At 42.8% G+C, this 21,858-nt stretch overlaps 4 protein-coding genes across 5 annotated transcripts; 3 read left to right on the forward strand and 1 right to left on the reverse strand.

Moving 5' to 3' along the window:
• Positions 1-8,789: 8,789 nt before the first annotated feature.
• LOC134210322 (uncharacterized) lies at positions 8,790-10,593 on the forward strand. Its single transcript, XM_062686371.1, has 2 exons — positions 8,790-9,073; positions 9,282-10,593. The coding sequence occupies exon 2, from the start codon at positions 9,649-9,651 to the stop codon at positions 10,591-10,593; it is 945 nt and encodes a 314-aa protein (XP_062542355.1). The 5' UTR covers positions 8,790-9,073; positions 9,282-9,648.
• A 1,751-nt stretch (positions 10,594-12,344) lies between these two features.
• Positions 12,345-13,669, forward strand: LOC134217813 (uncharacterized protein K02A2.6-like). 2 transcript variants are annotated; one of them, XR_009981166.1, is made up of 2 exons: positions 12,345-12,652; positions 13,039-13,669. XR_009981166.1 is itself a non-coding variant. In XM_062696630.1 (2 exons), exons 1-2 carry the CDS (start codon positions 12,440-12,442, stop codon positions 13,144-13,146), a joined length of 594 nt encoding a protein of 197 aa, XP_062552614.1. In that variant the 5' UTR covers positions 12,345-12,439; the 3' UTR covers positions 13,147-13,669. The 2 variants fall into 2 exon arrangements, 1 of the variants encoding a protein (XP_062552614.1); XM_062696630.1 differs by having other exon boundaries at positions 12,345-12,925.
• A 4,365-nt stretch (positions 13,670-18,034) lies between these two features.
• LOC134217815 (cuticle protein 16.5-like) lies at positions 18,035-18,859 on the reverse strand. The gene is made up of 2 exons (XM_062696631.1): positions 18,701-18,859; positions 18,035-18,635 (listed from the first exon to the last, which is right to left on the reverse strand). Exons 1-2 carry the CDS (start codon positions 18,845-18,847, stop codon positions 18,129-18,131), a joined length of 654 nt encoding a protein of 217 aa, XP_062552615.1. The 5' UTR covers positions 18,848-18,859; the 3' UTR covers positions 18,035-18,128.
• Positions 18,860-19,347: 488 nt separating this feature from the next.
• LOC134217816 (adult cuticle protein 1-like) lies at positions 19,348-20,164 on the forward strand. The gene is made up of 2 exons (XM_062696632.1): positions 19,348-19,493; positions 19,553-20,164. Exons 1-2 carry the CDS (start codon positions 19,488-19,490, stop codon positions 20,057-20,059), a joined length of 513 nt encoding a protein of 170 aa, XP_062552616.1. The 5' UTR covers positions 19,348-19,487; the 3' UTR covers positions 20,060-20,164.
• The last annotated feature ends 1,694 nt before the right edge of the window (positions 20,165-21,858 follow it).

A 21,858-nucleotide genomic window follows, 5' to 3' on the forward strand; every position in this document is an offset into this window, starting at 1 on the left:
GAGGACAACCGGTCTTATAAGCGTCTTGTACATGACACATTTGGGGCGGTGGCGAATCTTTTTCGACCGCAGTTTCTTCTGGAACCCGTAGTAGGCCTGACTTCCACAGATGATGCGCCTTCGTATTTCACGACTGACATTTTTATCAGCTTTTAGCAAGGATCCGAGGTAGACGAATTCCTCGACCACCTCGAAGGTATCCCCGTCTATCGTAACACTGCTTCCCAGGCGGGCCCTGTCGCGCTCTGTTCCGCCCACAAGCATGTACTTTGTCTTTGAGGCATTCACCACCAGTCCAACTTTTGTTGCTTCACGTTTCAGGCGGGTGTACAGTTCTGCCACCTTTGCAAATGTTCGGCCGACAATGTCCATGTCATCTGCGAAACAAATAAATTGACTGGATCTGTTGAAAATCGTACCCCGGCTGTTACACCCGGCTCTCCGCATGACACCTTCTAGCGCAATGTTGAATAACAGGCACGAAAGTCCATCACCTTGTCTTAGTCCCCGGCGCGATTCGAACGAACTGGAGTGTTCGCCCGAAATCTTCACACAGTTTTGCACACCATCCACCGTTGCTTTGATCAGTCTGGTAAGCTTCCCAGGGAAGCTGTTCTCGTCCATAATTTTCCATAGCTCTACGCGGTCTATACTGTCGTATGCCGCCTTGAAATCAATGAACAGATGATGCGTTGGAACCTGGTATTCACGGCATTTTTGAAGGATTTGCCGTACAGTAAAGATCTGGTCCGTTGTCGAGCGGCCGTCAACGAAGCCGGCTTGATAACTTCCCACGAACTCATTCACTAATGGTGACAGACGACGGAAGATGATCTGGGATATCACTTTGGCGGCATGTAGGATGGAGATCGCTCGAAAGTTCTCACACTCCAGCTTGTCGCATTTCTTGTAGATGGTGCATATAACCCCTTCCTTCCACTCCTCCGGTAGCTGTTCAGTTTCCCAGATTCTGACTATCAATTTGTGCAGGCAAGTGGCTAGCTTTTCCGGGCCCATCTTGATGAGCTCAGCACCGATACCATCCTTACCAGCTGCTTTATTGGTCTTTAGCTGTTGGATGGCATCCTTAACTTCCCTCAAAGTGGGGGCTGGTTGGATTCCATCGTCCGCTGAACTGACGTAGTCATCTCCTCCGCTGCCTTGACAAGTTCGTCCAGGGTGGGACGACCCTACGTTGTGTTATTTTTTGATGTGTTATTCCGGGTGACGAATGAAGGAAACTGCTTCTTCAACTGAACTTCTGATTTATTGCCTCCGAGAGGCAGCGTGCCAGCTCGGAGGTTACTTTCGAGACAATGTACAACAAGCATGGTTGACAGTCGCCTTTTATAAGCGACTCTTGGTACGGAAGCAATATTACATTTATTTGGGAACGTGCGCAAAAACATTCAAATTTAAATCTAATTAGACTATCTGCGCGCCAAACGATCGCATTGCGATCAGTATTGGCGCGCAGAATGAAACAATACACAGAACAGAAAACAAATAAAGCAATGCACGCTGCTCTGTTTGGCGCGTTCCTCTTCACACTCAGCAGCACTGCACAGCGACGATGACGACGGCGCGAACATATCAGTGCCATTCAAATGTTTCTCGAAGTGCTGCTTCCACCTTTCGATCACCACACGTTCGTCCGTCAAGATGCTCCCATCCTTCTCCCGGCACATTTCGGCTCGCGGCACGAAGCCTTTGCGGGATGCGTTGAGCTTCTGGTAGAACTTGCGTGTTTCTTGAGAACGGCACAGCTGTTCCATCTCCTCGCACTCCGCTTCTTCCAGGTGGCGTCTCTTCTCCTGAAAAAGGCGGGTCTGCTGTCTCCGCTTCCGTCTATAACGTTCCACGTTCTGCAGTGTACCTTGCTGCAGCGCAACCGCCCGCGCTGCGTCCTTCTCCTCCAGAATCTGTCTGCACTCCTCGTCAAACCAATCGTTCCGTCAACTTCGTCCCATATACCCGCTGCGTCGTTAATGGCTGTTTTGACTGTATTCCAGCAGTCCTCAAAAGGAGCCCATCGAGCTCACCCTCTTCCGGCAACGCTGCCTTGAGATGCTGCGCGTATGCAGTGACGACATCAGGTTGCTTCAGTCGCTCTAGGTCGTACCGCGGTGGTCGTCGGTACCGAACATTGTTGATGACGGATAGTTTTGGGCCCAGTTTAACCATCACCAGATAGTGGTCAGAGTCGATGATAGCGCCACGATATGTCCTGACGTTGATAATGTCGGAGAAGTACCGTCCATCAATCAGAACGTGGATTTGTGATTCTGTCTGCAGTGGTGATCTCCAGGTGTACCGATACGGGAGGCTGTGTTGGAAGTAGGTGCTGCGAATGGCCATATTCTTGGAGGCAGCGAAATCAATTAGTCGTAGGCCGTTTTCGTTCGTCAGCCGGTGTGCGCTGAACTTCTCAATAGTCGGTCTAAACTCCTTCTCTTGGCCAACCTGAGCGTTCAAATCTCCTATGATGATTTTGACGTCGTGGCTTGGGCAGCTGTCGTACTCACGTTCCAGCTGCGCGTAGAATGCGTCCTTATCATCATCAGTGCTTCCGGAGTGTGGGCTATGGACGTTGATTATGCTGAAGTTGAAGAACCGGCCTTTGATCCTCAACCTGCACATTCTTTCGTTGATCGGCCACCACCCGATCACGCGCCTTTGCATGTCGCCCATCACTATGAAAGCTGTTCCCAGCTCGTGTGTGTTGCCGCAGCTCTGGTAGATGGTATGATTACCTCTAAACGTTCCCACCATTGATGCCTTCCAACAAACCTCCTGCATCGCTACGTTGCCGAATCCACGGTCCTTGAGCACATCGGCGAGTATGCGTGTGCTCCCGATGAAGTTGAGAGATTTGCAGTTCCACGAACCGAGTTTCCAATCGCTAGTCCCTTTTCGTCGCAGTGGTCTTCGCCGATGGTTCCGGTCCGTACTTTCTTGTTGATTGTTCGTTGCGTGAGTTTTTTTTGGCTGGCTTGTAGGGCCTGACACCAAACCCCCTAAATTTCCGGAGGACCATTCCTCCTTATTTCGCTGGCACTCGGACGATGATCAGCCGCCCCTAACATGGAGAACAGACGCTGTTGTGAGCCGCTCCTAACATGGAGAACAGACGCTGGAAGTAGCATTGTGGTATGCGAATTGTGTCAAGCTGTCCTAATAGCTTAATCCACCGCCGCCATAGTTTGAGCAGATCTTCGTTGATTTTGTCGTCCCACCCGATTTTAGCTTAGTCCATGACGTAAATCTCGAAGTCTTTGCAGGGGTCGCTTCGAAACAGGAACCGTTGTGCCTGTCGATCTTCGGGTCTAATCTGAAACTGGTGGAACATCTCTTTTATATCGCCACAGATTGCAACCTGACGTTGGCGGTATTTGGAGAGTACGGACGGAAGGGAGGATAACAGATCGGGTCCCGGAAGCAAGACGGAGTTGAAGGACTGACCTTGGACTGTTGCTGCTGCATCCCAAACTATGCGAACTTTTTCAGGCTTTTTGGGTACAATTACCCCCAACGAGGGTAATCTTATGCGCGTAGCCTTTCTCCACGTACTCGACTATCTGCTGCTTCAAGTTCCCGAACAGTTCGGGTTTCTGCCTTAAACGACGCTCCAGTGATTTCAGCCGACTCTCTGCCATAGGCTTGCTGTCTGGAAAATCAATATGATCGTACTTCCAGAGCAGTCCTGTCTGGAATCGTCCGGATAGCAGCCGTGAAGTCGTTTCTTCGAGGATCTTTCTGGAACGCATTTCGTCGGATCCTGCCAACAAAGGAGCTACAGCGACTCCAACGTACTCTACCGAGAAAAAACTCCTTCCCAAAGTCGTGCAACACATCGTCAGGGTTTCGAGTTTCCTTGTACAGATGAAACTGGCACTGCTGCGTCGAGGAACTTTCACCCGGAATATAGCCGTACACCGTCCAACCACGTCTGGTTTTCGCCGCCGCTGGTTGTCCGGCTCTTCCTTCGCGGACTTCGAGGGGAATCTTCAGGTGAGTGTTGTTCAAACCGATCAGGATAATTGGAGTGGTGTTGCGATATCCTTGAAAGGGTAGACCACGGAGGTACGGAAACTGTTGAGCGAGTTGATCGAACGGCAAACTTTGCTGAGAAAGACACAGTTTTTCCACGGTATGAGCAGCTGCAACAACGTGTCGTTTCTGAGCTCCACGCCCAGAGATTTCAAGACGAATCAGCTGCGAACTGTCCTCACAGCGTACAACATCGCTGGTCCACTGAAAGTAAAGCGGGTGGACTTCACCTTTCACTCCCAACTCACGAGCAATTCGGATATCGACCAACGTAGACGAAGACCCTTCGTCCAAAAACGTAAACGTGTGGACAGATCGATCGTTGCCGAACAGCGTCACTGGTACTATACGAAAGAGCATGGATACTTTCAGAGCGGTGTAAACGTTGACGGTTTTCGTCGCTGTTGGCTGCTTTGCTGGGACTGCTGACTGTGGCTTGCCTGGGTGCAAACGCTTGTGGTGCCGCTCTTCACATACTTTCATTCCGCACGAAGTTGCCTTGCACGGGAACTTTCCGTGTGCTGTCAGTCATTGTCTGTTGTATATGTAATTATAAGCTCTACTGTAAGTCTTATTTTGTGTATGCGTCTTTAATAAATCAGTTGATATTGTACAAGCAATCTGTCTACACGTCTACGCAGACGAGCCGGTTAATATCACAACATGGCGCAGCCGGTTATGAAGCTATGAAAATCAAAAAACAAACGGCTCCGGACAACCCCAATCTTCGGATTAAGTTTAAACGATTGCGACCAAAGAGTTATTTGGAGAAGATTACGGCTGAGCAGATTGCGCGAATAGCTACGTTGCGAGCAATCGGAAGACCGCGCGGGACCATTACTGGAACACTGTGGAGAGCCGTTCAGGATGGATAGCTTCAAGCGACCAGATACACTAGATTTGTCAGGAAACGTGGCCGAACATTGGAAGAAATTCAAGCAGCAATTGGATTTTTTCATGATAGCAATTGGATATGATACAAAACCGGATAAGGTGAAAATGAATATGATACAAAACCGAATAAGGTGAAGAAGAGTAACTCTCAACCTGATTGGTGATGACGCGGTCGAAGTGTACAATACGTTTGTGTTTGAAGAAGAAGAGGGCCGAACGTACATGGAAGTTGTGGAAAAATTTGATGCCTACTGCAATCCAAGGAACAATGAGATTTATTCGCGCTGGAAGTTCTATTCTCGTTGTCAGGCAAAAAATGAACCGTTTGAGCATTTTTTGACCGACCTCCGTACGTTGGTGAAAGATTGCTGTACTATGGAAGAGGACAAAATGATTCCAGATCGAATCATCTTCGGTTGATACAGTGCTGAGCTGAGGGACAAACTAGTTACGAAGGATTGCACAATGGATGTTACACTACAGGCGGCGATAGAGGTGAAGCGCAAACAATTGAAGCACATCAGGGAATCGTCAAACAGCAACGTTAGGGTGGATGCGGTTAACCGAAATACGGCGCCAACTCACATGATGCACAACCGGTCAGTACAGAGAGGAGATCGTGGCAACAGAAACCTCACACCCTGTGAGTACTGTCTTACTACCCATACAAAAGGAAGGTGTCCAGCGTATGGACAGCAGTGTAGAAGATGCCAGAAAATGCACCACTACCAAAGGGCGTGCCGAAGTAGACCTATGCGCAGTCAAGGGGTTCGCGTGGAGAGTCCTGTGGGACCATCGAGATCGAGAGACTGGAACGATGCAGCAGATGAGTGTGATGACGTCATTGTTAGCTCAATAGTGCGTGATCTGCCACCGCTCAATTTGGTAAATATTAGAAAGGAGAGATGGTATGCTGATCTGAAAATGAAAACACTGTGTTGAGTTTTAAGTTAGATACTGGGTCTGATGTAAATTTTATTCCGTGTGATATTTTTAACAAAATGGGTCTAAGTGTTAAATCTAAGGCATTGTTGACTTTTCGTGCATATGGAGGTGTAGTTTACAAGCCTAAAGCTATCGTGGAGCTGAAGCTGACTCACAATGGCCAGGAACTAATCGACGAATTTTGGATTACAGATGTGAGCAAACAACCAATACTGGGACTCACAGCATGTGTTCAGCTAGGGCTTATAAAACGCTGCTCTCCTCATATTGATTCCGTTGCCTGTGAGAACATTTATGATCTTGTGGAGCATCATCGCAACGTATTTGAAGGAAATTTACAAAACAATGACATCTTTCGCTTAAACCGGATGCCGTTCCTGTTCAACATCCTCCCCGCCGTATTGCCCTAGCTTTGAGGGAAAAACTGAGAAGGAAGCTACAGGAGATGGAAAGGACGAAGATCATCAGCCGAGTGGATAGCCCGAGAGGTTGGGTTCATCACGTCACAATCGTAGAGAAACCCAATGGAGAAATTAGAGTATGCCTGGATCCTGCTGAGCTGAATCGCGCTTTGAGGAGAGATTACTATCAGATTCCCACTCTTGGGGATTTGGCCTCCGCATTAAGTGGTGCACAGTACTATACAGTGTTGGACCTAAAGGATGGGTTTTACCATCTAGAACTAGATGAGGAATCAAGTGATATATGCAGCTTCAGTACACCTTTTGGAATTTTCAAGTTCTTGCGATTACCGTTTGGACTGAACGTATCAGCAGAAATGTTCCAAAAATGTATATGGGACATTTGTTTTCGGAAAACGGAATGGAGCCGGATCCTGAGCGTACGAAAGCGATTGTTGAAATGGATATGCCAAGCGACAAGAAGGCATTGCAGCGCTTTTTGGGAACCGTGAACTATCTACGAACCTTTCTTCCACGTTTAGCAGACATTACTGCACCGCTACGGGAGCTGCTGAAAAAGGACACCGACTTCAGATGGATGCCAGTACATTCGGATGCGGTCAGAACCATAAAAGAATTAATCACTACAGCACCAGTATTAAGCGTTTTTGATGAGCGCAAGAAAACAGTAATCCAAGCCGATGCTTCGAAATGTGGACTTGGTGCTTGTTTGCTGCAGGATGGAAAACCGGTGGCGTATAGTTCAAGAAGCCTTACAACATGCGAACAAAACTATGCACAGGTGGAAAAAGAATTTTTGGCCATACTCTTTGCATGCAAAAAATACCATCACTATTAAGGTGGCTCAAAAAACACTTTTTCAAATTTTTTGATGGGCCGCCCTCTTATTCGGTTCTATTTGATGCCCTGATGCTCTGGACAAAATTTCAGCCAAATCGGTCAACGTTTGGGCAGTGCTAAACTCGTTGGAAGTTTATATGAAAAAATGTATGCAGAAACATCAAAAACAGTGATTTGCAGTTGGACGGCACAATTTACGATCAAGAACCATGATACTCATTCAGTTCTTGTAAAATAAAATACAGAATGTTATGCTGAAAACCGCGAGAAGATTAGAGTTTATTACGCAAAGATATTAGCATTTTACTGGAGTGTTGTAGGGGTGAATTTATTTCTTTTCAAAGGTAAAAGAAACGAAATTTGCTCAAACCCCACTGCAGAGAAATGCTAATAACTTAGCCGGGCAAACTCGAATCTTCTCGCGGTTTTCTGCATAACATTCTGTATTAAATTCTCCAAGATCTGAATGAGTATCATAGTTCTTCATCGAAAGTTGTGTAGTCCAGCTGCAATTTACTGTTTTTGGATGTTTCTGCATACATTTTTCCATATAAACTTCCAACGAGTTTAGCACTGGCCAAACGTTGACCGATTTGGCTGAAATTTTGTCCAGAGCATCAGGCCATCAAATAGAACCGAATAAGAGGGCGGCCCTTCACAAAAATTGAACAAAGTTTTTCCCATACTAATTTGAGCCACCCTAAATTCACTATACTGCCGCGATTTGCATAAGAGTCCCATGTCGATTTTTGACTATATTGATTTTCTTTAAAAAATAAGCTTAAAATGAACTCATCTTTCAGAAAAACTGATAAAATAATAGGCTTTGTTCTAGAAATTTGAAAATCAAAACCCACTTGTGTTGTCTCATTTTGCTATTTATTCGCATAACAGTCACATTCCAGATTTTAATACACTCTCACACAAAACATCAACGTAATTATGGTCCATTCAATAGTTCCATAGCAATGTATACAGATAAAGAATATTATGCCAAATTTTCATAAAGATTGCTGGTTTTATCGATTTATTAGATTTTTTTTTATTTCTCCATGTAAAACGAGTTTGTAAAATTCAACGGCATTTTTCTCAAGTTGAAGAAAACTGACATGGGACGCTTATGCGAATAGGGGCAGTATATCTATGGGAGAGAAGTTAAGGTGCAAACAGACCATAAACCTTTGGTAGCTCTCATGGAGAAACCTGTGTCTAAAATCCATGCATCCAGATTGCAGAGAATTAGGATGAAACTTTCCAAGTACAACCTCAACCTTTGTTATGTTCCAGGCAAATATATGTACCTAGCTGATTTCCTTTCTAGAGCTTTCATCAACTCTGAAGGTAAAGTGTCGAACAGTCTGGATTATGTGGTACACACGATCAATGTTTCGCATGATAAGACAGAAGAATTTCAACAAGAAACAAGTAAGGATCCTATTCTCTCTAGATTGGTGCAACTTTACCGAGATGGATGGCCCAACGACCGCTCCAAACTCCCCGAAGACCTTCGGTACTACTGGCAGTTTAGGGATATGCTGTATGAAGACGGTGGGCTGCTGTTTATGGAGGAAAAAATATTTGTACCTGTCAGCATTGTAGCGTACTGCGTATCAGTCGATATAATACGCGTTCGGTGAAATGACTCGTTACACGGTCAATCGTTAGAACAATGTAATCGAAATTAACGGAATAAAACTAAATTATTACATTCTGTGAACGTAAGGAATGAAGACGTGAATTCTAATTATTTTAAACCTAAGAGAAAGTCTATGCCATAATTGAATCCTCATAATTATAAGTTAATATATAACAACTGGCGACGTGGAAAATAAGTGAATAGTGAATCTCAAACGGAATAATCCCTGTAGTAAGGAAATTCCAGAGTGAGCTGTATAAGTGTTTAGCAGAGTTTTTGTAGGGAGGTAAGCTAGACAAAACTTGTGCAGAGACAGTGTGCTTACGTTTTTATTTGAAGGGTTATAAACCTGGATCAAATCAGCAGCTGTTGATACAGGTGATACAAAAAAAACGTCTTTTACGACGTGTAGTTATGCAATTATAATCGATTCTATTTTATATAACGCTGCGCAAATTTGCGTTGGCCATTTTATTTCTCTACATTATTCGCAGATCTGCATTTCACTTCGCTCATTTTGCATTGCTCGGTCGAACCATTGTCTCGTTTCATAATCATTGAGAGCTAGCAGTTACCGCCTTCCCAGCCCACTCACAACGGGAAGCTAAAATATCATCTAGTGACCAGCGGTGAGTGTGTGAACAATTGTGAGGTGGTCAAGCAGTTCGAGAGAGTTACTATTGCTCGCGAGAGTAACCTTTATGCTGCGTGAGTTTTACGGTGAGCTGTGAGAAAGTGAGAAGGTTGTGCCTCACAAACGTAAACAAGTGGTTTGAGAACATCTAACATATCTGCAGCTACTATTCCGCGTTTATCCCAGTGCTAAAAGGTTCATCAAGTAAGTGATTGATACTATAGACAATGCCTTCCTTCGGTACCTTGGATCATTATGTAAAGGGCACATCTTTTACAAACTATGTGGAACGTTTGGAGCATCTCAGTTCTTTCAATGGTTGGACAGAGGAAAATAAGAAATCAGTGTTGATTGCTCTTACCGGTCCAATTGTGTATGACGAATTGAAGCTTATGTTTCCGACTGTTGAATTAGCGACATTAAATTATGCGGACATGATTAAAAAGTTGAAGGAACGGTTTGACAAGGTCGACCCCGATATGATGCAGCGGTTTTACTTCTACAACAGATTCCAAAAAGTAGATGAATCGGCTGAAAGTTACATTTTGTCGGTAAAACTACAAGCCGAACTTTGCAATTTCCAGCAATTCAAAGAAACTGCAATAAGGGATCGTTTGATAATGGGGTTAATGGATCGGGAATTACAAAAATCTCTTCTGATGTCGGAGACTCTGACACTTGAGGCAATAGAGAAGAAATTGCTGGGCAGTGAGGTAGCTAATAGACAAACTAAGGCAATGGCTAGCGAGTCTAGGAAAGACGAGGTGCATTCAGTCAAAAGTAGATTAGGAAAAAAGGTAGGAGAATATAGCCGAGACTATGATCGTAACAAGACATATAGAGGCAGAGGTGCTAACAGGTACGACAGACGAGTTAATTTTCGAGGTAGGTCTCCTGCGGAAGTTAGAAATCGTGGTGCATATGCTAATGCAATTTGTAATTATTGCAAAAAACGAGGTCATCTGAGAAGAGACTGTTTCAGTTTAAAGAATAGGAACTCGGTGCACCATGTAGAGAAGGGTGACAAAGACACCAGCTATGATTTCAAGAGACAAGGTGGACAGGACAGCTCGGGCGATGAAACAGATGGAATGGAATGCTTGATGATTTCTGCTATTAAGAAGTTAAATGAACCGTGCATGATCAAAACAAGGGTGCAAAACTGTTTTTGAAAATGGAAATAGATTCTGGCTCTGCGGTTTCTGTTATAAGTGAAACTGATTGTAGGAAATTTTTCAAAGATATTTTGATGCGTAGCTCTAGTAGACTGCTAATTGTTGTTGATGGTGCTCGGTTAAGGATTCTTGGAGAAATTTCTGTGCAAGTAGAGCTTAACAGTATAGTGGCACAACAAAAACTTGTTGTTTTAAAATGCAACAACAATTTTGTTCCCTTGATTGGAAGGTCATGGCTGGACTGTTTCTTCCCTGGGTGGCGTTCTAATTTTACTAATGCTGCAGTGGTGAATAGCTTGAATGAAAAGAAAGGTATTGATGATTTGATCGACGTTATAAAGCAAAAGTATAAAAATATTTGACAAAGATTTTTCTGAACCTATCGTAGGCTATGAGGGGAACTGATACTAAAAAAGAACAACCTATTTTCAAGAAGGCCTATACGGTACCCTACAAATTGAAGGACAAACTGTCGCAACATTTGCAGATGCTGGAGCAACAGAAGGTAATCACACCTATAAAGGCTAGTGAATGGGCATCGCCTGTGATAGTGGTTGTAAAAAAAGATCAAGATATAAGAATGGTTATAGACTGTAAGGTCTCAATCAATAAATCTATAGTACCTAATACATATCCACTACCACTAGCACAGGACATTTTTGCTTCTCTGGCAGGCTGTAGGGTGTTCTGTTGCCTAGATTTGGCAGGGGCGTATACGCAAGTTCCTCTGTCTGAGCGATCAAAAAAATTTACTGTCATCAACACCATGAAAGGGTTATTCACCTATAATCGTCTTCCGCAAGGAGCTACAAGCTCTGCTGCTATCTTCCAACAAATAATGGACCAGGTCTTAAATGGACTAGAAGGTGTCAACTGTTATCTAGATGATGTTCTTATAGCGGCTGAAACACTGGAAAAGTGTGCCCAAATTTTAGATTTGGTGCTTAAAAGACTTTTACAGGCTAATATAAAGGTAAATTTTAAGAAATGTAAGTTTTTTGTGACGCAGTTACCTTATTTAGGACATCTTATAACTGACAAGGGACTCTCTCCATCTCCTGAAAAAGTTTCGACTATAAGTCAAGCGAAAGCACCGAAAAACGTAGCAGAACTGAGGGCATTTCTCGGTTTAATAAATTTTTACAACAAATTCGTTCCCAACATGTCTTCTAAGCTAAGGAGTTTATATGCTCTGTTAGCTAATGAGTCTATTTTTGAATGGACAGATGAGTGCGAGAATGCTTTCCAATTCAGCAAAAATAGCTTGCTCAATGCAAATTTGTTGGAGTTTTACGATCCAAACAAACCGCTTGTTGTTGTATCAGATGCCAGTTCATATGGATTAGGTGGAGTTTTAGCCCACGATATAAATGGGCTGGAAAGGCCTATATGCTTCACATCATTTTCCTTAAACTCAGCACAAAAACGATATCCTATTATTCATTTAGAAGCATTGGCTTTAGTGTGCACTGTGAAGAAATTTCACAAATTTCTGTTTGGTCAAAAGTTCAAGGTGTACACCGATCACAAACCGTTGGTTGGAATCTTCGGGAAATCTGGAAACAATTCGTTGTACGTTACTAGGCTCCAGAGGTACACTATGGAGTTATCAATATACAATTTTGAAATTGCGTATAGAGCCTCAACACATATGGGAAAGAACTTTGTTAAGTCATGTGAAGCATGTATCAAAATGGGAACAGTGCCTACTAAACCTGACCACAGCAAATGGATTTCGACGACTAGGCCTTTCAGTCGCTTACATGCAGATTTCTTTCATTTCGAAGGAAAAACGTTTTTGCTCATCGTCGACAGCTACTCTAAATGGGTGGAAGTAGAGGTCATGCTTTATGGAACGGACGCTAAACGAGTGATCAATTCGCTAATGACTTTGTTTAGTAGGTTTGGTCTTCCCGATGTCATGGTTACGGACGGTGGCCCACCTTTCAACTCTAAGGAATTTTCTTTGTTCTTGGAGAAACATGGAGTGAGAGTAATGAAAAGTCCACCGTATAACCCAAGCAGCAACGGTCAAGCAGAACGCCTAGTGAGAGTGGTAAAAGATGTTTTCAAGAAGTACTTACTCGACCCTCAGTTGCGAGATTTGGATTTACCTCACAAAATAAATTATTTCCTGATTAACTATCGGAATCAAATCGCTACTAAAGATGGAACACCACCATCACACAAGGTTTTAGCCTTTAAACCAAAAATATTGCTTGATTTAATTCATCCAAATAAGCAATATAAACATTTTCAAGAAAAATCTAGTTCAACAGACATCTGTGCAGTATCTCCTTCTAAACCTGATCCGTTTACAAAACTAGTGGTAGGGGATATAATTTATTATAAAAATTTTAGAAAAACTGATCCACAGAGATGGATTGAAGCGAGATTTGTTAAACAAATATCTAAAAATACCTTTCAAATCTCCCTTCACAGAACGACGATCATGGCCCACAGAAACCAGTTGAAGATGGCTCATTCTCCGATTCGAGGCACGATGATGTTACTCCCAGAAATCAACCGAAGGAAGCGCAGTCGTGCTGAATACGACGAAACCGCATACCACGGGTTTCCAGGATCCGAGGACGATGAAGAGCCATTTATGGGGTTCCCAGATTCAGCCATTATTGACCCGAATCCAACTGAATTGAAGCGACAGAAACAGAGTGATAGCCTGATCATGACCAGGAGTCGAGCTCGAAAAATGAACAACAATGATCGCGATCTGAACTTTTAAAAAGAAACATGCACGTAGTGCGTTCGATTATTCTTTACAATTTACATATTTTAATGCATTCTGAATTTTGCTTGGAAAAGAAATCTATTCAACCATAATCGAATTTAAGTTTAAAATTAGTTATATAGCTAGGTTCTTGAGAGGGAAGAACTGTAGCGTACTGCGTATCAGTCGATATAATACGCGTTCGGTGAAATGACTCGTTACACGGTCAATCGTTAGAACAATGTAATCGAAATTAACGGAATAAAACTAAATTATTACATTCTGTGAACGTAAGGAATGAAGACGTGAATTCTAATTATTTTAAACCTAAGAGAAAGTCTATGCCATAATTGAATCCTCATAATTATAAGTTAATATATAACAAGCATGAGAGGTCAAATGCTGCAATTGCTGCATGAGGCGCATGGAGGAATTTCAAAAACGAAAAAACGAGCTGCTACCATTTTTTATTGGCCAAGGATAAACCAGGACATAGAGGATGCAATTGCAAAATGTGCTGTTTGTGAGAAATTTCACAGATCAAATGTTAAAGAACCGCTTATATCCCACCCCGTTCCCAAGAGATGTTTTGAGCAGCTTGGAAGTGATTTCTTAGAATTTGGAGGAAAGACATTTTTGTTGATTGCGGATTTTTCTTCGAAATGGATTCGCGTAATGGAAACAAAAGGCAAATCAGCCAAGGAAGTTTGTGAGGTGTTCAAACGTGCGTTTTGCATCTACGGCATACCTCAAAGAATTGTGTGTGACAATAATCCTTGGGGATGCAAAGTTGTGACGAGTAGCCCAAATTACCCACAATCCAATGGGTTCAGCGAAAGGTGTGTACAAACTGTAAAACGGATGATGCGGAAGGCTGCAGAAAGTAATGTGGATTTTTATTATGCGTTGCTGGAATACAATAACACTCCGGCAGCTGGGCTAAGTGCATCACCTGCAGAAATTTTGATGGGCAGAAGTTTGAGATCGAAGTTACCAATAACGGAGGAACGGTTAAAAGGGGTTAAGGATGACGAAATCAAAAAGCAGTTGGGAGACAATCAGCGACGATACAAACAAAACTATGATAAATCAGCTCATCCGAGGCCTGACTTTAAGGAAGGTGATTTAGTACTTGCGCAAGATCAAGCAACTAAAAAATGGGTAAGGGGGGAAATATTAAGGAAGTTAGTTGAGCCGCGATCGTATGTTGTGAGAACCAATTTAGCAGATTATAGGCGAAACTCTAGATTTTTAAGAAGAAGAATTACTTGAAGGAGGAAGGTGTTGTATATGTAATTATAGCCTCTACTGTAAGTCTTATTTTGTGTATGCGTCTTTAATAAATCAGTTGATATTGTACAAGCAATCTGTCTACACGTCTACGCAGACGAGCCGGTTAATATCACAACAGGTAATGCTCCTGAACGCGCTTCCAACGTTCCTCCAGGTTGCACTTCTTGAAGTCGTCCCTGTCTCGCACCTTGTGTCCCTGTTTCCCACAAATTTGGCACGGTTTTGGTTGGTCGTGTTCACCTCCAGAATTACTTGGAGGATTCCGTTTACCAACGTTGTCCACCGGATTGCCAGATGCATGGGTGTTCACATACAGCTCCTCTTTTCCCTTTCCTTTATCTGAACCGACACGAGCTTCTGTAGATAGTTGGTAGGGCGTGACGTCACTTGCTGCAAGCACCAGCTGCGCCATGTAATTGCCAAATGTGCCAAGGTCGACCACAGGGCGCTTTTGTTTGGCAACTAACTCCTGCAGCGAAGCCGGATTGAAGAAGTGGGCCTGTTAACCGGATGCACGCAGATGACCTCAAAGGTTTTGGCATGCTAGACCGAACGACTTCAGCTTGTCCGGTTTTGGGGCTGGAGTAGCGCATACTTTCTGCAGTAGCGAGTTAATTATCAGATCAGGGCGACCGTACAGCGTCTGAAGCGTCGAGACGATCATAGAAACCGATGAAGGCTCCAGTAGTAAACTCCAAACGGCTTCCAGGGCGTTTCCTTTGAGACTCCGCTGCAGACGCATTAAATTCTCTCCTTGACAAAACCCACATAATTGGGTGGTGTTCTGGAAACATCTCAAGAACAGCGGCCATTCGACAGGATCGCCCGAAAAGATGGGAAGCTCTTTGGGAACGATGTGCCTAGCAGCGAGCTGTTGAGATGTCGGTACACTTATCCACGGTTGAGGAACTGGCGCAGGTGCAGAGGTAGAGTCGAAAGGGAGAAAGGCTTGTGGAAACACTGGATCACTGCTGATAACAATCGACGACGCAATAGGCACCGTACTGCTTTGAACTGTTTGCACTCGAGTAGACAATTACAAGCTGGACGACGAAACGGGCGGAAAGTCTGCAATTCGCACGGAAGGGGCAGTCGCAAATTTCCGTTTTTTCCTTCAGCATTTTTCCAATAATATTATGTTTCAATAGCTTTTCATTCTCAAACAGAGGCCAAAAAAATGTTCCACACTTTCTGGGAATTGGTCACTGTTAGGTCACTGGTTCACTGAATTGATTGGAAGCTAAAAAATACTCCTCCCCCACATCCTCCCCTCTTTCCAATGACCCTCCCTTCTTTACTATAAACGTCGCCGTAGCACAGAGAATACGTGTTCCATATTTAGTTGAAATCGGACAACAGGTTCAGAAGTTACACTAAGTTGATCGATATCTAATCAATTATCCCTCTCTCCACACGCGCCCCTTCTCCAATGACTCTTCCATCCCCCCTACAGTTATCTCCTTAGAACAGAGAATATATGTTTGATTGTACTGTTTTATATGTACTATAGATTGTTGGTTTTCTTGGTTTCGCCATTATCTCCTTAAGACAAATAATATGTGTTCCACATTTGGTGGAAATCGGTCATGGGGTTTAAAAGTTAAACTCAATTGTTCGTTTTCTTATGAATACCGTTCGTTTTCTTATGAAAACGATCCGACGAGCACACATAGGCGAAGTGTGCTGCCAGCAAAGTGTATCGATCAGGTGGAGGACGATTTACGGACCCTCCGTAGACTGCGTGGTTGGTGACATGCAGTCAAGGACCAAGCAGAATGGAGACGAATTTTTTGTACTGCAAAGAACACTCCGGCCTTACTATGAGTAATTTAAATAAATCTCTATCATACAGTATCATTCCTAAGTTACTGGAATGCTCCTTACGTCCCACAAATCCGGTTGTATGGATTTGATAACAAAACTACAATGATCAGATGTTCTTTCCAAGACTCTATCTATCAACCTATTCAGATGATGTACCAATTCCAGCTCATTGCAATATTTATAGTAATTAACAAGCTGATGCATTAGCAAATTTAGGTGTTTCTCGTGGAATTATTTATAATCAAGATATTTTTCCGTGCGAATATTTTGGCAAATTTTATGGAACTCTAGTGATAAAGGACGCCATTCACCCAAAGGTAACTTATTTTCCTTGGTTTAAAAATTTGCCTGTTGGTCGAAATTTCATTTGCACATTTTCAAGACTTATGTCTAATCATGATGTATGCAATAGTCATTTATATCGTATCAATATGAATGACACTAACCTTTGTGATTGTGGCTTAGCATATGAAGACATTGATCACATTCTTTTCGTTTGCTCTCGGTATGCTTTACCGAGGAAAACACTTATTGATAATATTACAAAGTTAAGCTACAGTTAAACCTCCATGAGTCGATGTTCTATGACTCGATATCGACTCATGGAAGCAAATTATGCCATATTAAAAAATATTTTCTGGGTTACTGTGATGGTCCCTTCAAACAGCTTTCCAAAGATTTGCTATTCCTCATATCGATATTTCCATGAGTCGATGGTCCCTTCGATATCGACTCATGGAGGTTTGACTGTATTATATTCCAATATCCTTTCGCGACATTTCTTATAATGTTTGATACTTCCTTTGTTTTCTCTTTTATTTTTTATTTCAGTTTACTGACCTGATAGACCCCCTTCGTTTTTCGTCCTGGTATGGATTGACTCCGATATTATATTTTTCATTTACCTATTTGTAACGATTTTTGAAAAGATGAAGAGGTTTTGTGCCTTTTTTAAAAAGAATTCTAAATGAATTCACTCAAAGGGGTTTTTCCTCTTCCAAATTTTTTGTTAAAATAAATAAACATAAACATAAACATAACATTATCCCAATGACCCTTTTCGTGGACGTAAAAAGAATCACAATTGTTAAAGTAAAAGTAACGAGTATAAAAAGAATTACGAAATATATTGCATACGGCAGCCTTTGGTGGGTTAGTCATTCATCGCGAATGTTGACCGAAGGAACTGCGATAACAATATTAAAGCGAGGTATGGGCAACCTTAAAGTTGATTATACAATTAGTTCCATAACGAATTTTAAACTCACTACATGTTTCATCCAGTCCTGAGATTCGAGTAGATTGCTCAACAAATATAACCGAATGGTCTACCATTGTTGGGTCACTTTTTGCGTACTGTTCTTTGGAAAAAAGTCTAAGTACAATAAGCATATTGGTAGTATGTGCCCCGAAATGGCCGGAGCGAAATAGGATCACAGCAGCTCTAGGTGCGTATCTACGCCACGGAGATCTGACATGAAAAGGCCTAGTCATGGCTTGCTACTCTCTGATGTACAAACTTCACAGGTAGTGAACTCAAAAACAGCTCTCCGTGGTTTGTCAAGGCTTTTCACAAAACTTAAGTTAACACGCTTATTTGAACAAGATAGCACATTTAATTCACCAATTTAAACGAGACTAGGATCCGATACTCGCAACATCCAACTCAAACCGCATTCGGTTCGCTTCAAACGGTTCCCGCAGCTGGTTCCAGATTGAGCGACTGCTGAGAAACGGTGTGTCCGGCGAGTGGGGCATCATGGACGGCTCCTGGGTTGGCAGCCACATACCGAGCTTCCTTCTGGGCAACGACGGCAACAGTTGGCTGGGCAACGACCGTGGCAACTGGAGCGGCCACCGCGGTGGCTTCAACGACTTCCGAATCGACCGAGTTGTAGGCCACCACCGATGGAGCGGCGGCGTAGGCCACCGGAGACACATAACGTGGGACGACGTTCGATTGGACAACGGTGGTCTGTGGAACGGTGTAGGTAATTGGAGCCACTGGAGCGGCAGCATAGGTGGTTACTGGAGCAGCGGCGTACGTCACAGGAACAGTAGCGACGTACCGTGGGGCCACATTTTGCTGGACAACAGTGGTGTGGGGTGCGGAGTAAGCCAGTGGAACCGAGTAAGGCACGACGTTTCCTTCAGCAACAACGGCCAAGGCCATCATGACTACAGCTGCGATGCACTATTCGAAAGATAACAAGCTTTTGAATAAAATTGATAGTGAAATCAGTTTTGAATTGAACTTACCTTCATGATTGTTGATTTCTGGGGGATAGGTCGCTGATCGACGAGAAGCTTGTTACAGTTTTGAGTACTGTTGTGGTTTGATGATCTCAAAATTTTTGTCTGGTTTTTATAGCGATTAATTTCTTCTGAATTCCTCCAAGCAATCATAGGGAAAACAAATTCTCAAAGCAATACAAAGATAGAACTGGTTCTCGAGGTATATTTCGGCTGGTCGTCACTTCGCCGTGACGAGATGGGATGGAAGCCAAAAAAAAAAATGATTGAAAATAAGCGCGCCGGGTGGGACGTCGGTATTTATCACTTGCTCTATTTTGCTCTTTGTGTCGAGTAGTACTCTGGATTGTTGTTGGTATTTCATCATTCTCATGTTCTATACGTCTGGTTGTTCGGTCTTTGTTATTTATTAATGTATTAAACATGATAGAGTTGCAATCAATTTCGATAGAACAGGTTAAACAAGAAGCTAGACGCTATTCGTTCGTTTCAATTCAAAAAGATCATTTATAATTATATGGTTATTAGACTCCTTTTTGATTTTTTTTTCGTCATATTTTGGCATAGCACCTTTTATCCCATGCAAAATTTACTATTTACAGCCCCTTGCCACCCTTTATCAAAGGTTCAAATGTATCATGTACCAACACCATGTCTTCCTGGTTTGGCCAACTTTTTAGGATGTCTGGCTTTCGTAGCACTTTTGATATAAAAGGAAAACGTTTACGAAACAATCAGTAGAACTCATCAGTATTCGAAGCTAAAACATTCTTTCAGCGAAAATCCAACAATCATGAAGGTGAGGATTTAAAAAAATTAAAGTTTGTTTAATTCTAATATATTTCCTTTTGCAAACAGTGCATCGCAGCTGTAGTCATGATGGCCCTCGCCGTTGTTGCTGAAGGAGGTGCCGTGTCGTATTCGGTCCCATTAGCATACTCCGCGCCACACACCACAGTTGTTCAGCAAAATGTGGCTCCTCGGTACGTCGCTACTGTTCCCGTAACTTATGCCGCTGCTCCAGTAGCCACCTATGCTGCCGCTCCAGTGGCCCCAATTGCCTACGCCGCTCCACACACCACCGTCGTCCAGTCGAACGTTGTCCCACGTTATGTGTCTCCGGTGGCCTACGCCGCCGCCCCATCGGTGGTGGCCTACAACTCGGTCGATTCGGAAATCGTTGAAGCCAGCCAAGTGGCCACTCCAGTTGCTACCGTCGTTGCTCAACCAGCTGTGGCCGTTGTTGCCCAGAAGGAAGCTCGCTATGTGGCCGCCAACCGAGGAGCCGTCCACGATGCCCCACTCGCTGGACATGCCATCTCTCAGCAGTCGCTCAATCTGGAACCAGCTGCGGGAACCCTATAAAGCGATTGACTTTGAATACCTGATCGAGTTTTTTGCACTGATAATTGGAATTCAGTCTTCACTAATTCCGAGAGAGTCGAATAAAGCTAGCTTTTAATACAAGAAGTATTGTTTTCAATTATTTCAATTTGTTGAGGGAGATGCATCTGAACACGATCACGTGAGCCTCTTGCGTGCTGTACAAAGCGCTTCTGGTCTCAATTGCATTATTTACCTTTCTCGTACAACAAAGTTGTAATGAAAAGTTATCATTTCAGTCCAATAGTAAATTTTTTATCGGACCCTCCGAGACCCATAGTGTCATATATTAATCTACAAATGTATGTTTGTCCAGCCTCTGCCAGGATGCAAAAAACCCTAGCCAAGGATCATTCTAATAGGCTCGGTACTTTGAATAAAGAAAATGGCTCATACACTACATTTGTGAGTGAAACATTGGAAATGGGTCCTAAAGCCCTATTTCGTTTATAATTGCCAACGATTGTGCATCAATCGAATCATCGTATACATGAACCAATGTTATTTATATTCTGCGAAATAGACTGAGTCAGAAAAAATGAAATTTTTGTGTTTAAGACATTTTAAGACATGTTCTGGGCTGAGCAACTTCTTTTGCCGAAAGGCAACATTTCAGCACGAATGAATCATTAGCCCAAAGGTTGTGTCAAGGACCCTGCGGTGCTTTGCTAGTGAGTTTGGAACCTCGACTGAAAATGTCGAGGTAACATTTTCTATTTATTTTTATATTTCAAATTAAACAATATTTCTTCCGACTTCTGAGTAGGGGAAAAAATTGTCGCGTTCGGTATGATTAGGCTTCAGCATTCCCTGAAAGAAAATCCCATGTTCTATTATTAGTTCAAATGAAGACCAAAATTCGGGTGCAATACACTGAGCAAAATAAAAATAGCATCACCATGTTTTTACAAATATTTTTTACGATTTTTCCATATTTATATTGACGAATCGCATAAGAGTAATTAGTCAAATCAAGTGTGAATTGCTGCAATATCAAGCTGGATAGTAAGTGAGAGAGTAAGCTAGAGAGATCCCTGATTGAATACGCTTTTTTCTTTTAATTTTATTTGCTAATAATCTTATACGTGCATTCATCTCTTAAAGTAGGTGTTGCGTGTTTTTCTTAACACTATCATCCTTATTTGCTATATGATACATTTTTAGTTATTATTAATACATTTCAATTGCCTCTGGCAGTTAGTCGAGTCGAGTACGAGACACTGAAGACGACCTTATTGTTGAGGTCGAAATACGTATCTGTCAAAGGTACAATAAAGTAGTGGAATTAAATGAAATTGTACAAACTCGTCTTAAGACAAGTATCTATATACATAAAAATGAATTTCTGTCTGTCTGAACCTCATAAACTCGGTAACTACTGAACCGATCGGCGTGAAGATATGTATGCAGAGGTTTTCGGGGCCAGGGAAGGTTCGTAATGTGGTTAGAAACCCCTTCCCTCTTAAAAAAGGGCGGCGCCTATACAAATGAAACACCGATTTCTTCATAACTCGAGAATTAATCAAGCAAATGGAACCAAATCTGGCATATGAAGATTTTGAAAGGGAAGATATATTTCTGTAGTGGTTCGAAGTCCCTCCCCTTCTGGAAAGGGGGGCTCCCATACAAATGAAGCATTAATTACTGCACAACTCGAGAACTAATCAGAGAATAAACCAATTTTAGGCGAAACAAATTCGTCGGGTCTGCTAGTTTTTTAATAAAAAAAACATGTTCAAAAGTCTAGCTCATTTTTTGGGCACTTGCCACTTACATTAACC

Source organism: Armigeres subalbatus, chromosome 2 (genome assembly GCF_024139115.2).
Source record: "Armigeres subalbatus isolate Guangzhou_Male chromosome 2, GZ_Asu_2, whole genome shotgun sequence".
Taxonomy (NCBI): Eukaryota; Metazoa; Arthropoda; class Insecta; order Diptera; family Culicidae; genus Armigeres; species Armigeres subalbatus.

What these genes read in the sequence shown, in the direction of transcription:
- LOC134210322 (XM_062686371.1), top strand. Translation starts at nt 9,649, where the DNA reads ATGCCTTCCTTCGGTACCTTGGATCATTATGTAAAGGGCACATCTTTT.
- LOC134217813 (XM_062696630.1), top strand. Translation starts at nt 12,440, where the DNA reads ATGCTTTATGGAACGGACGCTAAACGAGTGATCAATTCGCTAATGACT. An exon ending in ATCCGTTTACAAAACTAGTG is followed by an intron (nt 12,926 to 13,038) that starts GTAGGGGATATA and finishes CTCCCTTCACAG; the next exon opens with AACGACGATCATGGCCCACA.
- LOC134217815 (XM_062696631.1), bottom strand. Translation starts at nt 18,847, where the DNA reads ATGATTGCTTGGAGGAATTCAGAAGAAATTAATCGCTATAAAAACCAG. An exon ending in AGAAATCAACAATCATGAAG is followed by an intron (nt 18,636 to 18,700) that starts GTAAGTTCAATT and finishes TCTTTCGAATAG; the next exon opens with TGCATCGCAGCTGTAGTCAT.